Genomic DNA, 26,476 nt, shown 5'->3' with positions numbered 1-26,476 from the left:
CCTATGAGTTGTTAAACTTTGGGTGTCTGGAGTTTATTATATTTCTGCCTGCGTTAAATGCTACGTATTGGTGTGTCATCAGAAGCTAAACAGGTATTTATAGTGGCTAGAAGTTGCAGTTACTTCTCTTGCCACTTGATGGTGCTTCTGCAATATCATAGAGGCAGATACTTTGGCTGGTATTGTTTCTTACTTTTCTGAGCAGCTGAAAATTGGTAAAAGTTAGATTGCAGTAAATTGAAATATTCGTGTGAGCTGAGTCCCAGGAATCTGTAAAAAATACAGATTTCCTTTAGAGTGTTTTTACATAAGCAAAACCTAAAAGAATCACTGGTTGGATCAAACGCTATGATTGCTGTAGTCTGTGGTAATTTAGGAAATGATAGTGTTGGAGGAGAATCTGATTATTTCTCCTGGCAGAATCTTAAAGGGTGATAGATTTTCCTCGCTTCTCTTGGCAGTTGAGCTATTGATTTTGCTCTAATTCCTAAATTTTACCGAAAGCTTTTCTACTGTATCTTGGTATAAGTTTTTACCATGCTTAGGTGTGTGTGTTTTGGGGAATGTAGAAAGTATATGCTGGAGTGGCAAAGGTATTTACCTGGAAAAAGTACACAGCTGCAAAAGTTGTGTTTGAAGGGGACTACAGGAGGAAGAATGGAGGGAATGAGACTGCAGGGGTGGCTTAGGGCCAGGCTAAAATATGATGATCAAGTTGAAGTGTTTAAGTAGTGGAGAGAACATATTTATAAACACACCTCCTTCTCTGTTAACCCAGTTTTTATTTCTGTTAATGAAATAGACCAGAATTTTAGAAGTCACATAGTATTTCAAGGCCTGGGACAGCAGCAACAACAAATCTTTGTCCTGTGCCTATGCCTACCTGTGTGTTTGCCTTTCCAAACACTTTCTGGCCTTTTTCTCTATTCTTCAACATCATATTCCTTAGTCATAGCTTTTAACTGAAAACAAAATGAACCCCAAAAACTTAACTTCAGGGAGCCTGGGTGGCTCAGTCGATTAAGCGTCTGCCTTCGGTTCAGGTCATGATCCCAGGGTCCCAGGATCAAGTCCTGCATTAGGCTCCTGGGAGGCTCCCCGCTCAGCGGCGTGTCTGCTGCTCCCCCTGCTTGTACTCTGCCAAATAAATAAATAAATGAATAAAATCTTAAAAAAAAACTTCAGAAATTCTCTCTGTTGTTATGGGAAATGAGAATCGATTAGTCAGATAACACCGGACACTCCTGGTGCCTTTTTCTTCATCTCAAATAGTCATAACAATGTTTTTATTAGCTGTTAAAACAAGTAGTGTACTCTAATCACATTTCCTTTCTTGGATGACTTTCTGTTTTTATTGTAATTTACAGTTCCTTCATTGTTACGTTCACTTAGATTTCAAGACACTATCCATACTTTATCCCAAACTCTGCAACAGAATTGCCTCTGAATTTTTCTTTTCTTTTCTTTTTTTTTTTTTTTTAAAGATTTTGTTTACTTATTCATGAGAGAGAGAGAAAGGCAGAGGCAGAGGGAGAAGTAGGCTCCCCACAGAGCAGGGAGCCTGATGCGGGACTCGATCCTAGGACCCTGGGATCACGACCTGAGCCGAAGGCAGATGCTTAACCAACTGAGGCACCCAAGCACCCCTGTATTTCTGTTTTTCGTACAAATTACATTAATACCATTTCTTCCCCTCCCTCTCCGAGTAGGCATACTTCTTGGAACTTTCCTCTCGTTTTTTTTCTGTCCTTTTCTGTCCTCATTCGCTTCTGAACTGGTTGCTCTCTAGGCCAGTTTGAGCTGCCATTTACCTCACTGTTGGCTGGATTTCTTCTTATTTTTGGCAAAGCAATCTCCTGGTAGTTGTCTTAGAAAAGATGCATGGGAGCTAACTATTTAGAGATCTTTCATGTGTGGAAATGCATTTATTTTACTTTCATTTGATTTGGGGCTGGATATGGGTTGAAAATACTTTTGTGGGGTGCCTGGGTGACTCAGTCCTGGGATTGAGCCCCCACATTGGGCTCTCTGCTCTGCGGGGAGCCTGCTTCTCCCTCTCCCTCTGCTGCTCCCCCTGCTTGTGCTCTCCTGCTCTATCTCTGTCAAATAAATAAATAAATAAAAATCTTTAAAACAAATACTTTTGTTTGTTTTGTTTTTTTAAAGAAAGCTCTGTACTCCATGTGGGTCTTAGACTCATGTCTGTGAGATCGAGTCGCATGATACTGGCTGAGCCAGCCAGGTGTGTCAGGTTGAAAATATTTTTTAAAGACATTATCTTATTGGGGCACCTGGGTGGCTTAGTCAGTTAAGTGTCCGCCGTCTGCTCAGGTCATGATCCCAGAGTCCTGGGATCCAGCCCTGCGTCAACCCTGTGTCTCCCTCTCCCTTTGTCACTTCCCCTGTTTGTACTCTCTCGTGCTCTGTCTGTCAAATAAAATCTTTAAAAAAACATTATCTTATTGTATTCTAGTGTTGCTGTTGAAAAGTACAAGCTCAGAGTTGTCACTTTTGATTTTTAATACGGCCCATTTTGTTTCTGCAAGCTTTTATAATATTATCTTTATTTCTGGTGTCTTGAAATTTCATGGCGCTACTACTTGGTATAGACCTTATTTTATTCGTTATGCTGGGCATTTGGTGAGTCCATCTAAAATAGATTCTTTTAGTTCTGTGAAGTTTTCTTGCACAATTTTTTTAAAGTTCTAATTTAGGGGTGCCTGGGTGGCTCAGTCGTTAAGCGTCTGCCTTAGGCTCAGGTCATGATCTCAGGGTTCTGGGATCAAGCCCCATGTCGGGCTCCCTGCTAATTGGGGAGACTCCTTCTCCCTCTCCCGCTTTCCCTGCTTGTGTTCTCTGTCTTGCTGTCTCTCGCCATCAAATAAATAAAATCTTTAATAAAGTTCTAATTTAAATTCCAGTTAATGTACAGTATATTAGTTTCAGGTGTACAGTATGGTGATTCGGCACTTCCATACGCCAGGTGCTCATCACAAGTGCACTCCTTAATCCCCATCACCTATTTTACCCATCCCGTCACCCACCTCCCTTCTGGTAACCATTGGTTTGTTCTCTGTAGTTAAGAGTTTTGTTTCTTGGTTTGCCTCTCTCTCTCCTTTTATTTTTTTTTCCCTTTGCTCATTTGTTTTGTTTCTTAAATTCCACATATGAGTGAAATCATATGTATTTGTCTTTGTTTGACTGACTTATTTCACTTAGCATAATAATATTCTCTGGCTCCATCCATGTGGTTGTAAGATTTCATTCTTTTTTATGGCTGATAAATATTCCAGTGTGTGGGTGTCGTTATCGTCTCTCTCTCTCTCTCTCTTTTTTTAAAGATTTTATTTGTAAGGGAGAGAGTGCAAGAGTATGAGTTGGGGGTGAAGGCCAGAGGGAGAGGGAGCATGGGGCTCAATCCTAGAACCCTGGGATCAGGACCTGAGCCAAAGGCAGACACCTAACTGACTGAGCCATCCAGGCCCCATCTGTATCTTCTTTATCCATTCATGAATCAGTGGGCTTTTTGGGCAGTTCCCGTAATTTGGCTATTGTAAATAATGCTGATATAAACATCAGGGTGCAGTATCCCTTTGAATTAGTATTTTTGTATTTTTGGGGTAAATACCTAGTAGTGCAATTGCTGGATCATAGGGTACTTCTGTAACTTTTTGAGGAACCTCCATACTGTTTTCCAGAGTGGCTGGAGCAGTTTACCTTCCCACCCACAGTGCAAGAGGGTTCCCCCTTCTCCACATCCTTGCCAACACCTGTTGTTTCTTGGGTTGTTGATTTTAACCATTCTGACATATGTAATGTGATAATCTCATTGTAGTTTTGATGTGTTACCCTGGTGATAGGTGATGTCGAGCATCTTTTCATGTTTCTGTTGGCCATCTGTATGTCTTCTTTGGGAAAATATGTATTCATGTCTTCTGCCCATTTTTTAATTGGATTATGAGTTTTTCGGGTGTTGAGTTTTATAAGTTCTTTATGTATTTAGGATATTAACCCTTTATCACATATGTCATTTGTAAATATCGTCTCCTTTTCTGTAGGTTGCCTTTTAGTTCTATTGTTTGCTGTGCAGATTTCTTGTACGGTTTTTAAATTATTATTTTCTATATGTCATTTTTTCTGTTCTTTCTTGAACTTCTGTTAATTAGATGTCAGACTTCCTGGTTTGATCTTCTGTCATATATCACATAAATTCCATTCTTTGTCATTTTGTTATATATTTTCTGGGAGATCTCAATTTTCTCTTTCAGTCTTTCTGTTTAATATATTATCCGCCCCTCCCCTTTTAATTTCCAAGAATTTTCTGGTTCAGGTTAATTTTCCTTCCTCCCTTTCTCTTTTTTTCCCCATCTTGTTCTGAGAAGATAAAAGGAGCCGTCTTTTCTCTTTCTCTGCATTGCCTCTGTTTCCTTCAGGTTCTCTTTTTTGGTTTGTTTTGGTTTTGGTATCTCATTGGAACTTTTGTTGTTCATATTTTGGCCTGAGCCTCTATAAGTGAATTTCATCCGAAGGGTGAAATATCTATATATCTTTTCTCAGGTACCATTTCACTTTCTCTAGAAAACATCATTTATCTGTTTATTCAGATACTTTCTGAATGTCTGCTTTTATGTCAGGCATAGCTCTAGGTGCTGGGAATTTAACTGAATTAAACATAAAAATTCCTACCCTTGTGGATCTTATCTGTTGGCATAGGGAGACAGACAATAAATAACAGGAATAAGTAAAGTATATTTGAAGGATGTTAAAGATAAAAAGTAAGGAAGAAGGGTAGGGATTATTAACAGACAATGGACATAGGGTGAGAGACATGGGGTAATGTTGGCACTTAGGAAAGGATAGTGAGGGGAGGGAGCTATAATGGATGGAAAAGAGGTATTCCAAGTTGGGAGAATAATTATATGCAAAGGCCTTGAGGTGGGAATCTTCGTGACCTGTGTGTGGAACAACAAGGAGGCTGATACACTTAGCTAGATCAGAGAAAGATGCAGAGAATTATGAGGACAGGATAGAAAAAGAGGGAAGCGGGCAGAATGCGTAGGGCCTTATGAACCCTTTTTAAGGACTTCTGCTTTAGTCTTTGCGAAAGATGGGATTTGAAGATAGACAATAAATGGTTATCTCAGGTTTGGAGTTCAAGAGAGAGGTCTGGGCTGTGATATAAATTTGAGAGTTGTGATATAAATTTGAGTGTGTGTGGAATTTAAAGCCATGAAATTAGTGAAAATCACCAAGGGAATGAGTGAAGATAGAAAAGTTCACTCCAATTTTTAGAAAAGTTCAGAGAGATAAGGAAAAACCAGTAATAAAGATTGAGGTATAAATAGCCGAGGTAGATAAGGAGAGTTTTTGTGCAGAAAAGAATGAAGAACTGCTTTAACCACTGCTGACTAGTTTTGAGGATAGAAAACATTGATCAAGAGAGAAACTCAAGGAGTCTAGGATGGAGGTAGGTGGCTTAAAACAGCCTAAAATCTTAATTTTCCAGTTGTACCTAGTTTCTATCTCACAAGATATGGAGGTTTCAGACCATGTCCTAATTTCACCTCTCTTCAGGAAGTTTTCTGAAATAGTAATGGTTGTCAGGTTTGTCATTAATTAACAAATTGTATGCCTAATTGGAATTGTTAGTCTTGTTCAGAGTTGGTCTTGACAACTAGGTCACTGTAGGACAATTTTCTCAGTAATTCATAGAGAAACAAAAATATGGGCTGTAGATAAAGCCTGAGATTTATGAATGCCAGGCACATGGCCCTCTTTTTCTTTTGATTCGGGTATGGGAAACTCAACCCAAGTTGAAGATTTTGGTTGGTTAGGGAGCAGACAAGTCTGGGAGATCTGCAATACTTTCACTTCAGGTATATTGAAATTCTGTGTTATTAGATGATTAAACATTTAGTATTTTTATGCCTTCTTAATGAATTCACACTTTTATCATTATGAAATGACCCTCTTGGGTGCCTGGGTGGCTCAGTTAAGTGCCTGCCTTTGGCTCAGGTCATGATTCCACGGTCCTGGGATCGAGTCCAATGTCGGGCTCCCTGCTGAGCAGGGAGTCTGCTTCTTCCTCTCCTCCCTCGCTGCAAGTACGCATGTGTAGTCTCTCTCTCACAAATAAAATCTTAAAAAAAAGAAAAGAAACAAGTGACCCTCTTTATCCCTGGTAATAGTCTTTTACTTTGCAAGCTAGTAAAGGCTGTATTTTTTTTTTCCTACTAGGAAACATAGTTTTATTCTTTTGCATTAAAATACTAGACATTTTAGGGGTGCCTAGCCGGCTCAGTTGGTAGAGCATGCGACTCTTGATTTGGGGGTCATGAGTTCAAGCCCCATATTGGGTGTAGAGCCTACCTAAAAAGGAAATTTTAGATACTTTAAAGTTTACCTTTTCATTTCCTAATTGTAAAAACTCTTTCTATAGAGCTGTTTCTTCTGCCATGTTGGATCTTCTATTACTCAAGATTAAAATTGGATAATTTGCTCAGAATTTGCATACTTAGTATCAAGAGCCAAACACACACACATTTTAAAAGTGTGTTTTTAGGGTGCCTGGGTGGCTCAGTCGTTAAGCATCTGCCTTCAGCTCAGGTCATGATCCAAGGGTCCTGGGATCAAGCCCTGCGTGGGCCTCCCTGCTTAGTAGGGAGCCTGCTTCTTCCTCTCCCACTCCCCCTGCATGTGTTCTTTCTCTCGCTGTCTCTCTCTCTCTGTCAAATAAATAAATTAAATTAAATAAAAATAAAAATGTGTTTTTATTTTTACTCCAGTTAATTTTAGGAGAGCTAAGTTCAGAGCCATAGATACAATTTACCTTTTTTTTTTTCTGTGTTGTAGGAATAGACTTTAAGATCAAAACAGTTGAATTGCAAGGGAAGAAGATCAAGCTACAGATATGGTAAGTGATGCTGATTTACCTACTTTATATAGTAGATTGCCAAGTTCCTGAAGGTTTGGCAGTGAAATCCTTCCTTGTCACCTGTTTAGATTCTGTGAGACTTTCCTTTGTAAAGCCAGCAGTCAGGTCACCTTCTTTCAGTGAAGTAAAAAAATTATGGACATGGAGCACCTGACAGCTCACTTGGTAGAGCATGTGACTCTTGGTTTCGGGGTTGGGAGTTTGAGTGCCATGTTGGATGGAGAGATTACTTTAAAAATAAATAAATAATTGACATGGACTTTATTTATTTTCAGTCCATGAGATCTGGCTGAGTGTTTTACCTTTTCCACTTATTCTATGAACTTGAGCAAGTTACATAACACTGTGAGGCTGTTGTATCTTCATTTGTAAAATAGAGATAATACCACTTACCTCAAAAGATTGTTCTAAGGATTACATGAAATAATCTATGTAGAGCCTTTAGCACCATACTTTGCTCACACACACTCAATATAAAAAATTAGTTCATTGCTTTGAGAGTTTTAATCTAAAATATTTGTTTCCTTTAATGTGTTTATGACTTTTTATATAGGCATTATTTTTATTAGTTTATATAGCATTTGACCCATAGAAGTAAAATGAAATTCTTTAAATTTGTATTCAAGTATGAATCATAGACTTTAAAATTAGAATAGAGTATTTTATAGTAAATATTAAGTGTTTCATATATATTAACCTATTAAATACTCAGAAGAACCCTGTGAGATTTGTTATTCCCTTTTTTTAACAGCCTTGTTGAGATATAACTAAAGTGTACAGTTTGGTGAGTTTTGACATATATATAAATCTGTGAAACCATCACCGCAGTCAAGATAATGAACATATCCACCCTTGAAGCCTCTTTGTAATCTGTCCTTCCTTCCTATTTCTTGTCCCCAAGCAACCATTCTTCTGCTTTCTGTCACTGTAGACTAGTTTCCATTTTCTAGTACTGTATATAAATACAATCATATAGTGTCTTCTTTTCTTTCGTCTTTTCTGGGGGGCCGGGTGGGGGAGGCTTTGGGCTGGCTTCTTTCAGTGTAATTATTTTGAAAATTATCACTGATTTTTATGTGTATTAGTAAGTTCATTACTTTTTATTGCTGAGTAGTTAAGATACATCACAACTTGGTCATTCACATAAAGCTGCTATAAATCTCTGTGTAGGTGTATATTTTCCTTTCTCTGGATTATCCCTGTTTTATAGATAATGAAATGGATGCATTTTGAAATAACTAAGATCTTCAGCATGTAAATGGCAGAGCAGGGATGCATTACATGCTCAGACTGTAGAGGTGAGAGTAACACTGTTAATTACTATACTGCTTCCTATAAGTAGTGCAGTTTGACAGTTGATTTTGCTGCTCTTTCCAGTCCTGTCATTTTTTTCATTACCAGTCGGTAATTGTGCTAAATTTGAATTCATTGTTATCTCGGGTTTCACCGTAAAAGGACCTGTCATAAAGTGGTTATAAGAATGAGTGGTACATGTAAAGCACTAAGAGCCATGTGTGATACGTAATTAATGTTTAATAAAACATAGCTATTATTATTTGGCGATCTTCCATTAAGAGGCTAGAACCCTAAGAATAATAACATCTTATTTTACGATATGAGTGGAGGCAGAAGTTAGCAAAGGAGACTGCAGAGGAGAAAGTTAGAGAATTAGGAGAGAACACTGTCCCAGAATCCAAAGACAGTTTCAAAAAGTTATTCCCTTCGAAAGAGAGTTGCTATTAATATTAATAATAATAATTTATTAATATTGATATTACTATTTTAGAGTGCACATGAGCATGGGGGTTGGAGAGAGGCAGGGGGAGAGAGAATTTTTTGTTTTTAAGATTTTATTTATTTACTTGAGAGAGAGTGCAAGCAGGGAGGAGGGTCAGAGGGAGAGGGAGAAGCAGACTCCCCACTGAGCAGGGAGCCCGACACAGGGCTTGATCTGCAGGACCCCAGGATCACGACCTGAGCCAAAGGCAGATGTTTAACTGACTGAGCCACCCAGGAGCTCCAAGAGAGAATCTTAAGCAGACTCCATGCCCAGTGCAGAGCCCAACACGGGGCTCAATCTCACAACCCTGAGATTAGGACCTGAGCTGAAATTAAGAGTTGGGCGCTTAACTGACTGAGCCACCCAGGTGCCAAACAGAGCTAATAATTAGAAGAGTAGGATATGTTTAACCAGAATGTCATTACCTGACCATGTACTTAGAGGTATAATCTTTATAATGTCTTTAAAATTTAATACAAATTTAAATAAAATGTAGACATTTTAAAGTATTTCCTAAATTTAATGATTCCTTTTGAAGCACAGTCCACTTGGTGATCATTGATTTTTTTCCTTACTTTAACTGGGAAGTAACTCAGCAAATGAACTGTGCCTTATACTCTGTTTCATTATAATTATAGGCTAATCTCAAGGGAATGGATGTCAATTATTTATTCTGAATTTCAACCAACTCTCCTCCCTGACCTTTTTTAGCCCCATGCCTTATCCCAGCATTGGCCCTATGGGCTCTGCCACACTGATTGGCTTTCCTCTCAACTGCATCCCCTCTGTGCACACTTTAAACCAATAATGTTCAAGCCTTTTTCATGGTAAGAGATACGTTTTACATTGTGACTCTGACTCAGTTTACATGTACATTTACATGTGAATGTATACAGCAAAAACAAAAGTGCAAAAAACTATTTTTTAAGATACATTTTTCTTTATATAATACATAAAACCTTCTCCCTACTAAATTTGTCCTATTCTTCCTCCTCTACACTGACTTCCACAAACTCCCCCCCCCCTTTTTTTAAGAGAGAGGGAGAGAGAAAATCTTAAGCAGGCTCCATGCCCGGTGTGTGAGCCTCACCTGGGGCTTGATCTCACAACCCTGAGATCATGACCTGAGCCAGAATTAAGAGTCAGTCAGACACTTAACCCGCTGAGCCACCCAGGCACCCCACAAACTTTCCCTTCTGTTCCTTGTCCTGTGGCTTTAAGTATTTTTTCTCCCTCTCATTTTAGTTTCTGTAGCTTCTAGAGGTAAATAGTAACAACTAACACTTGTTTTTGAAAAAGAGAGCCTTTCCAGAAGATGTTCTTTTGCAACAGTAAGTCCTCCGGTGTGGCCCTCAAGATTAATCTAGAAAAGATCTCAACTGTACCTATAAATCTCAAGTATAGCACAGAAATGGTAACATTTCTAATTTAGAATTTGAGTTTTAGACATTATTAATATAACCTCTTTTGGGGGCGCCTGGGTAGCGCAGTTGTTAAGCATCTGCCTTCGGCTCAGGGCGTGATCCTGGCGTTCCGGGATCGAGTCCCACATCGGGCTCCTCCGCTGGGAGCTTGCTTCTTCCTCTCCCACTCCCCTGCTGTGTTCCCTCTCTCGCTGGCTGTCTCTCTGTCACATAAATAAATAAAATCTTTAAAAATATATAACCTCTTTTGGGTAAAAACACTTGAGAAGGAAAATTTCATTTAGTCTATATTTTCATATATAAGACTGCTTTTAATTTGAAATACGCATTTCCTATAAAGATTAGGAATGAGTGGTGAAAATTTGCAGTTGATAGTTTTTAAGAGGTTAGCATTGTGCTAGCTGATTTTCTTTCTTTGCTTTTGAAAGTTTGCATGCTAACAGTCCAGGGAGAAGGAGACCATGCATCTCCAACTTGAGAAGGCTTTTAGCATCAAAAACCCAATTCTCATAATTGAAGAAGGCTTTTAGCATGAAAAACCCATTACTCATAATTCAAAACGCTATCCTTACTCAACTTTAAATGTTTTTCTTCCAGGTGCTACTAAAAAAGCATAGTGATTTTTTCTTTTAAATCTGTCTCTAGTTTGAATGAATATATTCAGATTCTTGTTTCAGCATGAAAAATTCCATTCTGTGATTGAATATTGATTTGAGAAACTTTTCTTCAGTCTGTGCTAAAGATTCGTGTTATTTTTCTTTACTTGAATGATCTTCACTTCTTGTCTTTTTTCCAAGGGTCTTATAGGCTATCTGTTGCATAGGTGTGGAGATGGGTCTCACCCTGGCCAAGGCACGTGTGTAGGCCTAAAATTAGCCTGTTTGGCTGATAGAGAAGCAGCTGTGGCTTTTTAAATCCTAGATCTCTAGAAGTTTCCATTTCAGGATCTGTCTACATTTTCCATAGTGTTGCAGGTCCTACCAGGAAAAAAACCATAGTGAGTTACTTCGAGTTTGCCTTTTCTTGTTTTGTTTTTAAGGGCAGTTGATCAGAAATGTTTGTTACTGTTGGCATCTGTATTTTGTACCAGCAGCAAAATTTTTTTTTAGAGATTTTATTTATTTATGTGAGAGAGCATGAGCAAGAGAGCACAAGCAGGGGAGAAGCAGATTCCCCACTGAGCAGGGAGCCTGACGTGGGACTCGATCCCAGGACCCTGGGATCATGACCTGAGCCAAAGGCAGCTACTTAACCAGCTGTGCTACCCAGGCACCCCAGCCAGCAGCAGATTTAACATCAGCACAGTCAACCAGAAATCAATAGTCACACATTGTAGAGGAATTAACCATTTACCTACGTAAGGTGCCAGATTCTTGGGGAGTCATCTTTGATTCTTCCCAGTCCCCTAATCCCAACATCCTCTTTGGTAAGCCCTGTTGATTCATCTTCTATGTCTAGAATCCATATACAATTGGCTGTCTCCTTTGTTACCCCAGTCCAAGCCACCAGTACTGCTTCTTTGAGCCACTGCAGTAGGCAGGTTCTTAATATCCTAACAGGTCCTTATTTCCCTTTGTGCCTTCTTCCTTTTTGCCTTTTTCCACATAACAGCCAGAGTAATCTTTTTTCAAATATAAATCAAGTATAGATGTCATTCCTTCCCCATTCATAGCCATTTGAATTCCATTGCATTTCAAATGAAAGTCCAAATTCCAAATCCAGATTCCTTACCACAGTTAACAGAATGGCTTCAACCTCATTTTGTGGTCTCTTGTGCAGCTGATCTTTCAATTTCGTGAACATGGCAAGCTCTTTTCCAATTTGGGACCTTTGTACATGCTCCATAGACCTCCCTCAAACACCCCCACCCCCCTCACCCCCAACTGTGGCTAGACTGAACATTCTGAAGTACCACTTCATTCCAGAAGCTTCCCATTTCATCAGAAATGAAATTTGAAAATGTCAGGTTGTGGCTACTACCCCTTCTGACCTCATCTCTCACCAGTTTTGCTCCAGTCGGTGTGGCCATTTTCTCTCCCTTGAGCATGCCAAGCATGCTCCCATCTCAGGGCCTTTGTACTTCAACTGTTATTCCACTTGGAATGCTTTTCATCAGATCTTTATCCTGCTGCCTTCTCATTTGGATCTTAGTTCCACATTATCCTCTGAGGGAGGCCTTGCATGATTTCAAGCTAAAGCAGCCCAGTCCTTCAGGCACTGTCACATTTATCCTAGTTGATCTTTATCATAGTATTTTTTAGTATCTAAAGTTACCATATTTTTGGGGCGCCTGAGTGGCTCAGTCGGTTGAGCATCCAGCTCTTGATTTCTGTTCACGTCATGATCTCAGGGTTGTGGGATTGAGCCCCACATGCTCTTTCTCTCTATCTCTATTAAATAAATACATTTAAAAAACATAAAATTACCATATTTTTAAAAAATGTCTATTATTCCTCCCCTTTTTAGGCTGGGGATCCTATCTGTCTGATATGTGGTTATTATAATGACCACATAGAACAGAACCTGGCAAATACAGATGCTCAAATATTTGTTGACTAAATGACCTTGTTTGGTGATTTCTGTTCATACTTCTCACTCACCATAAGTGTCAGGGACCTCCCTCCTCATCCTATCTAGATTATGTCTTCCTTTCCCCTTACCCCATTCTTCGTCACTCTATCCTGTTTACCTTGTTAGCATTGATCACAGTTTGGGATCATATATTTGTTTGTTTATTTGCTCGTTCCTTTCGCCACTGGAATATAAGCTCTGCAAGAGCAGGTTTCAGACTTCTTTTTTTTTTTTAAATGAAGATAAGCATAGTTAAAACTAATGATATTTTGAAGTAGAGAAATTGCATATCTCTGAGGAAATCCAGGTCTTGTTAAAACTCAGTGTAGGACCCCTGGCTGGCTCAGTCGGGTGGAGTGTGTGACTCTTGATCTCCAGGTTATAAGTTTAGGCCCCACGTTGGGTGTAGAGATTACTTAAAAATAAAATCTTAAAAACACACACACACACACACACACACACACAAAACACCCCAGTGCAAAATTTGACATCCTAATTTATAAAGTAAGAAATAACGTCATTATGTTATCAAAAACACAGAGTTAGAAAATTTGGGGTCTCTGCTTTGCAGAGAACATTGATGTTGTCTCTGGCCTGCTCTAGTGCTGTCAGTGCCCAGACTAAAAATAGCTGTCATAATAGCAGCCAGAGCACACAGCTTCCTTGACCCTGCATGTGGGACTAACAAGTAAGGAAATGAGCTATTTTAGTTCCTAGGAACATATCACTCCTTTTATAATATATCAGTGGGAAAAAAATAGGATTTCACAACATTCTCTTAGCTGTGTGCCTATTATTTTATGTAAGGAAAGTTTGTTGCTACTGGGTTGTAATTTCAGAAACCTTAAACGTAGGCTGAGAAGAAAAAAATTAGAAGAAAGGAAAACCGAGTTGAGTGATATTGAAACAGGCTTAAAATCTGTATTATGGTACATAGAAATATATTGTGAGTACATAAAGTGTTTAATTGCTCTTCGGATACTTAATACCTGGTTTTGCCTATTGGGGTCAACCTGCTGTCTTTAATCTTGGGTGTGTATGTGCATGCAAACCTAAAAATAATTTGGGCAATGAATAAGCAGCTGTGGCTATTTTTAGCCCTGGGCAAAGGATCATCAATTAGCTTAGAGATATTGAGCAAGAATTCTGTTTCTGGTTCATAATAAATGGTTGATTGCCTTAACAATTGGTAGGGGCTGATAGAAGTATCTAGGCAGGACTCAGGAAAAGGGTAATTTGAGATCAAGGAGTCAAGGAGCCAGATCATCTTGTGGGGTGGATACAGTCATGTTGGAAGGTTTAAATGTATGACCTGTGTAAATGAAAATGGGATGTAGAAAGCGTTTAAAACCCTTAGCAGGGGAAGCATATAAATAGAAGGAAGGTAGCTGGGTGTAAGAGATTTTGGAAGATGGACGAGACTAAAAGAAGAGATGGAATAGAATGTCATGGATCAAAACAGAAACTTAACTCTGAATCTAGTGATTACCTTCGTTTCAGAGGGGCCATTAATATTTCAGTATCTTTTATATTAACATTTCATTTCTAATCAGTATTATAAAACCTAAGTGCTGTTGATTTAAATTTAAGTGGTTTCTTTTGCAGTGTATTCTTTGTTAGTAGAGAATTTAGTCATAGATTTGACACCGATATAGGTATATAATTTGCTAATTTTGTAATGTGAATGAATGGGGAAGAAGAACGCATATCCTTGCTAGACGGTGTTGGGAGTCGTCGTTCATAGTGAAATGCTGTGGAAGATCTCTTTAAGTTATTATTACTAATGACAAAAAATGAAGTAAAAGTTTTCTGTGCCTCCCATATATAGCCAGTAGGCACTTCTGGAAGCCCGGCTGCTGTACACTCTTTGTCTTCAGTAAATACTTTCCCATCCTGGGTTTTAGCTAGGAAACTTTAACCCCTTTCTAGGGGTATGGAATTATTAGTTGATTTATACTTTTTACCAATTTAGAAAAGAACTAAACTATTTCTACCGTGATGAGACAGAATTTTTGTTGTTCTTTCATGAAATCATAAGTTACACGTGATTATAGATACTTTGTGACTAAATAGATAAGATTAATAAAAGATAAAACAATTCAGAATTGAGGAAAATGGAAGATGTAAATACACTATCTCTGAAGAACAACTTATGCTTAATTTGTAAAACTTACCTAGAAATTTCTTTAGGGGCAAAGGTATAAAAAGGACTGAGAAGGGGGGCTACCAACAATAGATTACATTACTCTTTTCAGAATTAATGTAAAGAATGGGGGAGAAAACATCATAACAAATACAGAATACATTTTCATAAAGCTCCTTCTTGTGATTTTTAATTAATATATTAAAGGTAATGATGATAAAAATTGTGTTCTAAGAATGTAAATAAATATACAGATAGAAATATGTATGTGTGCCTGTGTATGTAGCATTTACTGATCTAACTCGATTTAAGTTAGATACAACTTGGGAGAACTGATAGCATGTGTCTTAGATGGTTTTTCTTAAATGACAGCTCTGTTGGCAGTTTGTTGGTATTACATTACCGCCTGACTCTGCTTCTCCATACACACCCATTTCCAACACAGTAAATAGAATGATTCTTTTTAAACTCAGGTTAAGTTACTTCTTTTTGTAAAACCCTTCAATAGACTTCTCATCTCAGGAAAAGCTGAAGTCCTATTGACCTCCTTATTATTCCTCAACCATGGGTCAGGACCATGGTACTTGCTCTTACCTCTTCTTGGAACATTGTTACCCCCAGGTACTTCCTTATTCCCTTTACCTTCTCACTGAGGCCTTCCCTCACCACCCTGTTTAAAATTTTACTTGTTGCACCATCCCCGACATCAGCCCCAAGTCTCTCTACTTTTTGTGTTCTTGGTACTTTTCACCCTCTGAAGATGTACAGTTCTAGAAATTATGATTTATTTGGTTGTCTACCCCCAGTAGCATATAAAAACTTCATTAAGGCAGAACTTTTTTCCTGTTTACAGTTCAATAAATAGTTGCAGAATGAATAAATGGGATTTTACATTATTTTAAAGGGCAGATCCATATACTTTGATACGAGATGGGCAAGTGACAGGGCTGAAATTCTCTTACAAAAGTTGAAAAATCCAGCTAGGTTGTCTTTAACTTGGCTAAATAAAAAATCATTTTATTTTACATTTATTCAGAAATAGGCTTCAGGCAAAGCCAGGGATTTCCTTGTGAACCAGCTTTGAGTACAGCTTAACCACAGACAGGTACTAACTTGAACATGTGCAGAGATGGTTTTGACCTACGACATCTTGAAAACACAAATTTTGAATCTCAAAATGACATTATTACATCTTTGCATATTCTTATACTACAGATTGGGCTCATTTATACCACACACAAATAAATTACAGAATTTTACTTTAGTTATTTCTTCTGGCTGTGAATGAAAAAACAAAGATTCAGAGTGGTTGTGTACCTTCAAGTTCACCCACCTGGAAGGGTTGGAATCTGAGGATAAACTTGGATCTGACTCCAAACCCATGTTCTGTGCGCGTTCTTGTAGAATGCCTAGCACACAGTATTTGAGTTGATGGATAGATGGATAGAGGGCAGATGTATGAACATGGTAATTGTACACCAGGATTGACTGTAAAGAATATTCATGTATTGGTAGTTCTGTTATATCTCTGGCTACATGTATTTTTAGGTGTATAAGCATTTTTAAAATATGTTTTTAAGGATCATGCACCTTCATATGTAAAATAATACAGAATCTGCAAGGTAATCTTCTGAAATACTGACTCATTAACATTTGAATGCTTATTCGCCAGGTGTAGATAGCATGGATTCTGTAATGAACATGACCGACAGATCTCTGATGGAACTTTCATTTTAGAGGACATGGGAGACAAACAGGAAAATAAATCTGTAATAAGTGTTACACAGAGAAGTTAAGTAGGGATATGGAATGGAGAGAGACTGGATGACTATTTAAATTGCGTGGTCAGAGAAGGCTTCATTGTTAACGTGATGGTTAAAATGTGAACATGAGGAGCCAATCATGTACAGGCAGGCTGTGGGAACAGCTAGTGCAGAGGCTGTCAAGTGGAAAACAAGCTTGTGAATTTGGGGACGTTAAAAACAACAGCAGCAGCAACAAAAACGTGACTCTAGTTGTCAAGGAAAGGAGTCCCTCAGAATTTGGGGGGTGGAGAAAAGAACAAGTCCTGTAATACTTGTAAACCTTAAGGATTTTGGAACTGGTTCTGGTTATAATGAATTGGAAATTTTGTTTTTTAAGCCTAGTAATCTTTTCTGTTTTGTGATGTCTTTATGGAGATGAGACATAATTCATATACCATAATTCACCCATTTGAAGTATAAAATTAGCTTTTTAGTGTATTTACAAGGTATATATTCACCATCATCACAATTTTAGAACATGTTTATATTCCCAAAAAGAAACTCCATACTCTTTTTTTTGAAACTGTACTCTTCAGCAGCCACTCCCCATCCTGACCAAACCCCTAAGCCAGGGCAGCCACTAATATACTTTATGCCTGTGTAGATTTTCCTATTCTGGACATTTCATATAAGTGGAATTCTACATTATTTGATCCTTTGTGTCTGATTTCTTTCACGTAATGTTATCAAGGCTCACCCATGTTGTAGCAGATACCAGTACTTATTTCTGTCTTACGGCCGAGTAATATTCCATTATATGACTATACCACATTTTATTTATCCATTCATTGATGAGTTGATGGGCATTTAGGTTGTTTCAACTTTTTGGCTATTATGAATAATGTTGTTATGAATATTCATGTATGAGTCTTTATGTGGGCATATGTTTTCATTTCTCTTGATTGTATACCAAGAAGTAGAATTGCAGGATCATATGGTAGCTGTATGTTTAACATTTTGAAGAACTGTGAGACTATTTTCCACAGTGGCAGCATCAGTTTACATTTATACAAACAATGTATGAGGGTTCCAATTTCTCTACATCCTTTATTTGCTTTTTTGATTATAGCTATCTTAGGGTGTATGAAGTGATTTTGATTTACAGTTCCCTAATGACTAATGATGTTGAGCATCTTCCTCATATTTTCTTCTAAGAGTTTTATAGTTTTAGGGGCGCCTGGGTGGCACAGCGGTTAAGCGTCTGCCTTCGGCTCAGGGCGTGATTCCGGCGTTACAGGATCGAGCCCCACATCGGGCTCCTCTGCTGGGAGCCTGCTTCTTTCTCTCCCACTCCCCCTGCTTGTGTTCCCTCTCTCGCTGGCTCTCTCTCTCTGTCAAATAAATAAATAAATAAATAAATAAATAAACAAATAAATAAATAAATAAATAAAATCTTTAAAAAAAAAAGAATTTTATAGTTTTAATGTCAGGTCTTAGATCTGTTTCAAATTAATTTTCATATATGGTATAAGGTAGGGGTCCAACTTCATTCTTTTGCATGGAGATAACCAGTTGTTATAGCACCATTTGTTGAAAAACCTATTCTTTCCTCACTGAAGCTATTGGACGTTTAAGCAGAAAATGGTATAATCAGATTTAAAGAAGATCACTCTGGCTACTATGTAGAGAATGTTAGTTCCTGTATCTCTGAATGTTAGAATGCCAGCAAAAGTTACTGAGAATGAGCAGTCAGTGCCATCAACTAAGAGCAGAAACACGTGGTGTCAGAAAAGCCATGAGAATAAAATGTTTCAAGAAGAGAAGGTGGACAATTTTATGGTATCCTGATGAATGATTTAAATATATAAAAAGGAACTAAATCCTGGGGCGCCTGGGTAGCTCAGTCGTTAAGCGTCTGCCTTCGGCTCAGGTCATGATCCCAGCATTCTGGGATCGAGCCCCACATTGGGCTCCCTGCTCAGTGGGAAACCTGCTTCCACTCTCCCACTCCCCCTGCTTGTGTTCCCTCTCTCTCTGCCTCTCTCTCTCTATCAAAGAAATAAATAAAATCTTAAAAAAAAAAAGGAACTAAATCCTGGATTTAGCTATCAGAGGTTTTTGGAGACCTTTTGAAGAAGAGCAGTCTTGGTAGAATAGTAGTAGTAGTAGTCAGATTAGAATTGGTTGAGAAATGAATTTGGGAAGACAGAAATTAGAGATCTCTTTAAAAAAGTTTGCTGGGGAGATTTTTTTGTAGACATAGACAAGCTGGTTTTAAAATTTATATGGAGGGTTGCCTGGGTGGCCCAGTCGGTTAGGCATCTGACTCCATCTCAGCTCGGGTCTTGATCTGAGGGTTGTGAGTTCAAGCCCCCCATTGGGTCCCACATTGGGCTCCTCACTGGGCATGGAGCCTAGTTAAAAAACAACAACAACTTATATGCAAAGTCTAGGTTAGCTAAAACAACTCTGACAAAAATAAGTGGGAGGAATCTATCTGGGTTTAAGACTTTATTTAGCTACAGTAATCAAGACAGTATGGTATGGGCGGAGGCATAAACACATAGGTCATTGGAACAGAAAGAAAAACTCAGAAATAGACTGGGTCATGGTCAATTGATTTTTGTCAAAGGTACAAAAGCAATTCAACAAAGAAAGGCTATTTCCTCAACATTTTCAACAAATGGTGCTAGAGTAGTTGGACATCCATATGTAAAAATATGAACCTCTACTTAAAATTCACACCCTGTACAAAAATTAACTCAAAATGTACCATTATTTTTAAAAGATTTTATTTATTTGACAGAGAAAGCCCAAGCAGGGGGAGCAGCAGGCAGAGGAGAGGGAGAAGCAGACTTCCTGCTGAGCAGGGAGCCTGATGTGGGGCTTAATCCCAGGACCTCGGGGTAATGACCTGAGCCGAAGGCAGATGCTTAACTGGCTGAGCCACCCAAGCACCCCTGTATCGACAATTTAAATATAAAATGTAAAACCAAAAACTTTTAGAAGAAAACATAGAAAATCTTTGGGACCTAAGACTAGGTGAAGAGTTCTTAGCTATAACGCTAAAACCATGATCCATAAAAGATTCTTAAAAAAATCAATAAATTGGATTTCAATATTTAAAACTTTCACTCTACAAAAGACTTTGTCAGGAGAATTGAAAACTAGGTACAGAACTCTCAACATGTAGCAGTGTTAAAAAAAAAAAAAAAGACAGCAAACAATCCAGTTAGAAAATGGATAGAAGACAAGAACAGCCATTTTACCAGAGAGGATATATGGATGGCAAATAATTACATGAAAAATGTTCACCATCATTAGCCATAGAGAAATACAAATTTAAATGATGATGAGGTATCATTACATGCCTTATTTATTAGATTAAAATAAAAAATAGTGACAACACCAAATGCTGATGGATGCAGAGAAACTGGATCTGTTACATTGCTGCTTGGAGTGTAAAGTGGTACAGCCACTCTAGAAAAGTTTTGTAGTTTCTTATAAATGTAAACATATCATATGGCTCAGCAGTAACATTCCTGGGTATTCATCCCGAAGAAATGAAAACTTCTGTACACACAGGAACTTGTGCATAAGTATTCATAGCAACTTTATTTGTAATGGCCAAAACTGGACACAACCCAATGTCCTTCCATGGGTGAGTAGTTAAAAGTGGTATGTCCATACAATGGAATACTATTCAGCAATAAAATGGAACAGACTAGTATACGTGCAGCAACTTTGATGGATCTCAAGGAGATCATGGTGGAAAATGTGAAAACGATCATTTCAAAAGGTTGTATATAGCATGATTCCATTTATATAGCATTCTGGAAATGACAAAATCATAGATATAGACAACAGTTTATTGGCCGGAGTATAGGGACTAAAGGAGATGGAGGAGTGATGCAACATTTTTCTATCGTGTTTGTGGTGGTGATTACACAAATCTGTACATCTGAAAAAATTGTAGAGAACTACATACATGCGTGCATGTGCACCCACACACACATATGAGTGTATGTTTTTTAAAAAAAGTGAACTTTAAGGTCTTTTGATTGTACCAATGTAAATTTCCTGGTTTTGCTTTTGTACTGTGGTGTAATATGTTACCATTGGAGGAGAGCTGGGTGAGGATACACAAGACTTTGTACTATTTTTGTAACTTCCTGTGAGGCTATAATTATTTTAAACGTTAAAAAAGAAAGTTTGCTGGGGAGGGGAACAGAAAATGTGGTGTTAGTTGGAGGAATGTAGGGTTGAGAGTGTTTTTTTGTTTTAATTTTGCTTTTTTAGAAAAGGGGATACTGAAACATGTATGTATGCTGATGAGAATGATCCATAAAAGGAAGATATTGGTGATGCAAACAAGGGGGGTAATTACAGGAGCAAAATACGTATCTCCGATCTTTGGCATGAAGGAATTGAAAAATATTATTTGTGTATTTCCATCTTGTTACTTAAAAATGAGGTTATCTTTACAACATTTTGTAAATGATCCTAAAGATAAATGTGGCTGTACTACGGTTTAATCTAATGTTCTAAACATTCCATATGCTTTTGTGTTACGCTATGGAACTAGATCACTGAATAAAATGGAATTTCAAGAGTTTTTATCATACTTGCTGGTGTTCATTTTAAAATAACTTCCAAGAGTTTTACGTGTCATTTTTCTATGGTTTTCCCTTCAGGTTTTCATCCACTGTAGGTAGGTCATGAATTTCCTTTGAATAAAAATAGTTGTGTATATGTGTATATATGTTCTTATGAATAAACCATAGTTATTTGCCATTTAAGAATTAAATGAGTGGTGGTACTGTTTTGCTTTGTAGCGTATAGTGGATTTAATGTTGATCTTACCAAACCATTCTACTGTTTTGCCCTTCCTTTATCTAGAATGTTGTAATATCATAGTGCTCAACACAAATTATTGCTGTTTATTTCAGGGATACGGCAGGCCAGGAACGATTTCACACCATCACAACCTCCTACTACAGAGGAGCAATGGGTATCATGCTAGTATATGACATCACCAATGGTAAAAGTTTTGAAAACATCAGCAAATGGCTTAGAAACATAGATGAGGTAAGACCTAGACATTGTGTAACTCTAATAAAGACGCATTTTTGTGTTTACTTAAGAATAAACAATTCTAAATGATGTTTAGGATATAATGTACTATCATTGAGTTATTTCTACTTCTTAAAGGTTAATGTTATATTTTGCTTACCTTTCTCTCAAATTTTTGGGTAAGCCTATCCAGAACCGCATCCAAGGGAATTACTAACTTAGGCAAAAACTTTATACAGCCATCTTATAGCATGGCCCCATGTAGAATCTACCAGTGGTTTTACACACCTCTCTCTATCTAAATGAATTCTTTCTCCGTGAATTTTTGTTGAAATGATGAATTACTACATTTTTCAGTAGTAATTTAAAACAACAGAAATGCTATATCACTTCTAGACATTTTGAAAGATAGAGTAGTAATGTGTTAAAAACCTAACCAAGAAAATAGTGCCATTTCATTACATGTGAAGATATCAATTTTTAAAAGGTAAAATATGTGTCAAATCTGGTCTATTTCTGTTCTGCAGTATAGGTAGCTTCTTGCTGAAATTATTTTTCATGTCTTATTGCAGCCTTTTGGGCCTTAAATTTCCTTAAGACTAACTCCTTAAAGCACTTTCAGCTAGAAGACCAAGTGTTAAGCCAGTATTAGATGCAAGATAATGATATCTTAGTGGTAGCAGTCCTGACAGCTCATTACTAACTTTTCCATCCCTGCAATAAATCTTCAAAGAGAAGCCTGTTAGTATTTAATAATGAGTTAACAATACAGAGATTTTTGAAACAAGAAAGGCTCCATTTTGGATTATCTTAGCCTTTATTTTATGATTCAGACAACTAGCATGTGTAGTAGGAACAATTGGTAAAGAGACTGTGCATTGTTGTTTCAACAACAGTTTTCCGTATTCGGTGACATGAACTGGATGTCCTACAGTTCAGTCCTATTCTGATGCTAACTGCCCAGCCTTAGTGTCGGACTCCCCAAGTTTATGGACTGCCCTTCCTTCAAATGTTAAGTCCTGGGTCCCCTTGGCTACCCACAGTTCTGTCTGACTTGGCTACAAATTTGGGGGTGCCCCAGGACCCACTTTCGGGTTCAGTAATTGGCTAGGATGACTCCTAAAACTCAGGAAAGTGTTTTATTTACATTTATAATTTTATTATAAAGGACACAGTGCAGGAATAGCTAAATGGAAGAGATGTACAGGCAAGGTATGGGGGTTGGGGAACACAGAGTTTCCATGCCATCTCTGAACATGTCACCCTCTGGGCATTTTGATGTGTTCACCAACCTGGAAGAGGTCCCCTCACTTCATTGTTTCAGAGTATTGATTCAGGTTTTACTGCATAGGTATGGCTAGTTAAACCGTGCCTCTGGTGATTAAACTTAATCTCTAGCCCCCTTCACCTCATGGGAGGTAGGGGAGTGGCTGCAAGTTCCAAGTCTTTTTTATTTTTATTTTTTATTTGAGAGGGGAAGAGAGAGAGAGAGCAGAAGCAGGGAGAAGCAGGCTCCCTGCTCAGCAGGGAGCCTGATATGGGGCTTGATCCCAGGACCCGGAGATCATGACCTGAGCTAAAGGCAGACCCTTAATGGACTGAGCCACCCAAGTGCCCCTTGAAAGTTCCAGTTCTTTATTAATCACGTGTTTGGTTCCTCTGGTGACCAGCTTCCATTGTGAAGGTCTGTTGGCCACCCACCCCTCTGCCCCAGTTCTTCATTAGCATAAACTTAGGCAGAAAAGGCCCTGTTAGGAACAACAAAAGACCCTCTGTCACTCAGGAAATTAGGAGTACTGTGCTAGGGCACCAAGGCCAAATATGTTTTTTATTTATATTACAGCCTTACACACTTTGTAGGCCGGATGGCTTCAGTTTCCCAACATGAGAATTAAGATACATAAAACTCAGTCATTAAAAAGAAAATCTGTTTTTCTGACATATAAGAGATTGGTGTTGCCTGATTTTCAATTTATTGTAGAAATTAAAGCTTTAACTAAATGAGAAAAAGCTGAATTGATCCACGGCATTTAAAAAAGGATTATATATCATGATCAAGAGGAATTTACCTAGGAATGCAAGGGTGGTTCAGTATAAGAAATCAGTCAGTGTAATACACCATCTTTTTGTGTTTTGTTTTGTTTTTTTTTTTTTTTAAGATTTTATTTGACAGAGAGAGAGAACGAGCAGTGGGGAGGGGGAGAGGGAGAAGCAGACTCCTTGCTGAGTAGAAAGCCCGACCAGGGGCTTGATCCCAGGACCCTGAGATCACAGCCCGAGCCAAGGCGGACACTTAACCCAGACGCTTTGTGTAATGCACCATCTTGATAAAGACAAAAACCATATGATCGTACCAACAGACACAGAAAAAATTTTTGACAAAATTCAACACCCTTTCAAGATAAAAATACTCAACAAACTAGAAATAGAAAATCCGTAGCCTAGTAAAGGACATCTGTGAAAATCCCACAGCTAACAGCATACCTGCCCCTACGATCAAGAAAATGAGAAGCGTACCACTACTGTTCAGAATTGTAGTGGAGGTTCTAGCGAGGGCAATTAGGCAAAGAAAAGGGAGAAACCCAGACTGGGAGGGAAAACTGTATTTGTAAATAATGAGACTTTGTATGTAGAAAATCCTAAGGAGGGGTGCCTGGATGGCTCAATCAGTTAAGCATGTGGCTATGGCTCAGGTCATGATCACGGGGTCCTGGGATCGAGCCCCACATTGAGCTTCCTGCTCCACAGGGAGCCTGCTTTCCCCTGCCCCCCCCCACCTCTCTCCCTGCTTATGTACCACCACCCCCAATAAATTTTTTTTTTTTAAGATTTTATTTATTTGATAGGGTGCCTGGGTGGCTCAATAGCTTAAGCGTCTGCCTTTGGCTCAAGTCATGATCCCAGAGTCCTGAGATCAAGCCCCACATTGGGCTTCCTGCTCGGTGGGGAGTCTGCTTCTTCCTCTCACTGCCTGCTGCTCCCCCTGCTTGTGCTTTCTCTGTCAAATAAATAAACAAAATCTTTATTTTTTTTTTAAAGATTTTTATTTACAGAGAGAGCATAAGCAGGGGGAATGGCAGACAGAGGGAGAGGGAGAAGCAGACTCCCCACTGAGCAAGGGGCCCAATGTGGAGCTCGATCCCAGGACCCTAGGATCATGACCCGAGCCTAAGGCAGACGCTTAACCATCTGAGCCACCCAGGCACCCTGTCAAATAAATAAAAATCTTTAAAAAAGAAAGAAAGAAAATCCTAAGAAACATACACCAAAAAATAAAACTGTTAGAACTGATGAACAAGTTCAGTACGCTTGGAGGACACAAGATCAGTATACAAAAATCAGTTGTATTTCTATACACTAGCAGTGAATAATCCAAAAATGAAATTAAGAATATAATTCCATTTATAGTAGCATCAAAAAGAAGAAAAACGAGTTATGAAAAATTTAACCAAAGATGTACAAAACTTACATATTGATAACCATAAAATGTTGGACAGAAATAAAGATCCATGTAATTGGAAAGACACCCCATGTTTATGACTTGGAAGATTTCATATTGTTAAGATGGCAGCACTAGCCAAAGTGATCTTCAGATTCAGTGTAATCCTATCAAAATCCCAGCTGCTGTCTTGGGGGTGGGGGTGGGGCTGGCAGAAATTGACAGGCTGATCTTAAAATTCATATGGAGGTACAGGCACAGGACCAGAATAGCCGAACAGGCTTTTTTATGAGGAATGACATTTAGGCTGAGATCTGAAGAAATGAGTAAAAGTTACCCAGAAGAGGATAGGGCTAGTGGAAAGAAAGTGATTGATTCAAGTTTAAGACAAATCAAATCTCAAATTACTTTTATTATTTAGAAAACTTAACTACCTTGGCTCTGGAGACATTCAGGGAAAGGAGTGTTGGGCCAAAGATAGATGATTTGCAAATACTTTCCTTACTCCAGGGGTTGGTTGTCTTTTCACTCTGATAGTGACCTTTGACACCTAAAAGTTTTTAATTTTGATGAAGTGTAATTTGCCTATTTTTTCTTTTGTTTCCTGTACTTTTGGTGTCATATCCAATACACCATTGCCAAATCCAATGTCATAAAATTTTTCTCCTGTGTTTTCTTTCGTGGAAATGGAAAAGGAGAAGTTTTTATAGTTTCAGGTCTTAACCTTTAGGCCTTTGATCCACTGAGTTTATTTTTGTGTATGGTGTAAGTTAAGGGTCCAGCTTCATTCCTTCACATATTGATACCTGCTATGCCCAGCACCATTTTTTTTTAATTTGGTTTTCTTAATTTTTTTTTCTTTCTTTTCTTTTCTTTTTTTTTTTTTTTAAGATTTTATTTTATTTATTTGACAGAGAGACAGCCAGCGAGAGAGGGAACACAAGCAGGGGGAGTGGGAGAGGAAGAAGCAGGCTCACAGCGGAGGAGCCTGATGTGGGGCTCGATCCCCGAGCACCAGGATCATGCCCTGAGCTGAAGGCAGACGCTTGACGACTGTGCTACCCAGGCGCCCCCCAGCACCATTTTTTGAAAAGACTGTTCTTTCCCCCATAGAATGGGCTTGGCACTCTTGTTGAAAGTCATTTGATCATGCATGCAAGGGATTATTTCTTGGCTCTGTATCCTGTTTATTCATGTATATATCTTTATGCTAGTAGCACAGTATTTTGATTATTGTAGCTTTGTAGTGAGTTTTGAAATCAGGAAGTAAGTATGAATCTTCCAACTTTGTACTTTTTTTTCAAGATTATTTTGGCTGTTCAGGGTCCCTCAAGATTACATACGAATTTTAGGGGTAGGTTTTTCTA

The 26,476-nt window shown here is 38.3% G+C and overlaps 1 protein-coding gene across 1 annotated transcript in view; it reads left to right on the top strand.

Annotated features, from left to right (window-relative positions):
• The window catches only part of RAB10 (RAB10, member RAS oncogene family), an 82,008-nt gene that overhangs the window by 47,358 nt on the left and 8,174 nt on the right, over positions 1–26,476 (top strand). The window contains exons 2-3 of the mRNA XM_045809256.2: positions 6,853–6,913; positions 21,547–21,685. Coding sequence (XP_045665212.1) covers positions 6,853–6,913; positions 21,547–21,685 — 200 coding nt within the window. The remainder of the gene's footprint in view (positions 1–6,852; positions 6,914–21,546; positions 21,686–26,476) is intronic.

The sequence above is a fragment of the Ursus americanus genome, chromosome 7, assembly GCF_024610735.1.
Source record: "Ursus americanus isolate L20-20 chromosome 7, mUrsAme1.1.p, whole genome shotgun sequence".
NCBI lineage: Eukaryota > Metazoa > Chordata > Mammalia > Carnivora > Ursidae > Ursus > Ursus americanus.
The sequence above is the reverse complement of the archived record's forward strand: the minus strand, read 5'-3'. Positions and strand labels throughout refer to the sequence as shown.